Here is a 2,213-nt window from a genome sequence, read left to right on the forward strand (position 1 = left end):
CCCCCCCCCAAAAAAAAAAAACACATTTAGAGAGTTACTATGATATACTTAAATATATACATATACTATATTCAAAGACAAAGGCACCTTCTGGTAGGGGCTCTTCAAAGGGAGCTTTCTGAGTCTCCAGCAGCTCGTTGAAGCCGTGGTCTGTAATCTTGAGAACGAAGCGCCCGTCCACTACACAGTTCCGAGATTTTAGTCTGCCATGGGGGAACTCCCTGTGGTGAAGGTACTTCATCCCCTGAAACACATATCTGTTGTGTTAATTGGTGAAGATATTCACAGATTTATAAAACTGGTAAAATGTGCCAGATAAAAARGCTTTTTAAATGTTATAAAAACAGTACATCCTTAAAGGTTTACCTTGATTAGATCAAGTAAAAGTGAGGACTTGAACATCCAGTCTAACTTAACATCCTCGTTCCTGAGCAGGTCCTGCAGGCTGCCCCGGGAGCAGTGCTCCGTCACCACCGCAAACATGGAGCAGTCCAAGAAAAAGCCCAGGAAGGGGTTTACGTTCTCGTTTCTGAGGTCCTTCATCTAACAAGAGAAAAAAAACCCCAGTAAGAACACCATAACACCAACTTGACCTCTGTCAGATTAACCTGAACACAAAGATATGGTGGTCTACCTTTGTGAAAATCCTGCTGGTGCTTTGTTTCACCTCCTTGAACTGACCCTCCTCAAATTTCTTCAGCCAAACCCAGTCGCCCTAAGAAATGGAGACAAGTGACGGATTTTTGGTCCCAAAGTTATCTTTTACATAAAATCATGAAACAGGTGATGGTACTAAATTATAACTCGGCAGCTCAGATTAGTGCTTGTTAAGATGTTTTCTTTGCTTCAAACAGTTTATTGTTGTGCTGACACTTGTGCTATTTTAATTGGCTCTGTATAGGTAAAAAAAAACATGTTAGAAGCATTAAAAGTTGCAATTTATGCTTGAGGCTGTGGTTAGTAGGTGAATGGGGGAGTTGAATATTTAAAAAGAAATCTAACAATATGAAGAGTTCACTTTAATCGCTCACCCCAGCCTATAATTTATCAATAAGCTTTTCTGAATTCAGTGCTTTTCACATCCTCCCTGAACAGTGATAAGATCAGCAGCTGTTGTGCAAAAATTAGCAACTTTTTCAGTAAAAGGAGGTCGTGGTTTGAGGACGATGAAACAGGTAAGACATCATGTTGAACTGTGTCTGCAAACCACCGTTCAACTTACTTAATTATCAAGTCAATAAATCTGTAGCATTGTGGTAAATRACATAACGTTATGTAAGAAAAATTCGTATTCAATAAACTGAAGTCGATATTAAAACCACCATCGTTAAATAAAATGATTTGTAGAAGGACTCAAACCATACAACACCAGAATTCTGGAACTGAGTGAGGTTTATTGTCACCAAAGCTGACAGGAAACCACACTACCCAAAAACCAGGAAATTCATCAATTTATACATGTTCTTCAACGTCTGCATTCACCCCCTACTGACCTACGGCTGAATCACAGGCATTCATACAAAATTCTCATCTAATGTTCTCATAACATTTTAATTATGTGTTGTCACAGATATTTCGGACATGTAACTAATCTATTATCAATCAAAACATAATAGATTAAACACTGTCAACATTATAAAAAGGAAAACCTGAAAATATAGTGTTGTGCTTTTAACATCAGTACTAACCTCCAATAACTATAAATTTCTTCAGTTATATAATTTAAAATGATTTGACACCACATAACTGAGGAACTGTCTTAGCTTCTCAGAGTCTGAACCATCCTGTTCAGAGCCCACAGATCCAGAGTGTGCAGGTAGGATCACTTATTGACTGAATATTATTAGAATTAATAAAATGAAGATTATGTAGACCTGCTTTATATGAAAAGTGCTCTGAGATGTTTCAGTGCATTTTTGTAACTGAGCTGATGGTCATAAGGCTCTATAAAATGTGAGATTTGTCCTGAGAATTATTTAAAAAGTGAGTTAGTGTCAGAAGCAGAGCCAGGATCCAGGAAAACAGGTGAGCTGTTGTAACAAAGTCTGAACAAACAAGCGTTAATATCAATATAACCACTTTTCAGGCACAAACAATAGAAACCTGTTGTATTTTTATAATTAAAAGTAAGACAAAGCCCACAATCAAAAGGGAATAAGATGAAAGTAATATGAATTAAACCTGCATATTTTGACATTAAATATGTATTAAAT

General features: G+C 36.9%; 1 protein-coding gene across 1 annotated transcript in view; it reads right to left on the reverse strand.

Annotated features, from left to right (window-relative positions):
- Window positions 1–2,213, reverse strand: part of gucy2f (guanylate cyclase 2F, retinal) — a gene marked incomplete at its 5' end in the record, with an annotated part of 22,975 nt that overhangs the window by 11,060 nt on the left and 9,702 nt on the right. Inside the window, 3 exon segments of the mRNA XM_014019938.1 lie at window positions 88–244; window positions 367–543; window positions 635–715. Coding sequence (XP_013875392.1) covers window positions 88–244; window positions 367–543; window positions 635–715 — 415 coding nt within the window.

The sequence above is a fragment of the Austrofundulus limnaeus genome, unplaced genomic scaffold (assembly GCF_001266775.1).
Source record: "Austrofundulus limnaeus strain Quisiro unplaced genomic scaffold, Austrofundulus_limnaeus-1.0 Scaffold236, whole genome shotgun sequence".
In the NCBI taxonomy this organism is placed as follows: Eukaryota; Metazoa; Chordata; class Actinopteri; order Cyprinodontiformes; family Rivulidae; genus Austrofundulus; species Austrofundulus limnaeus.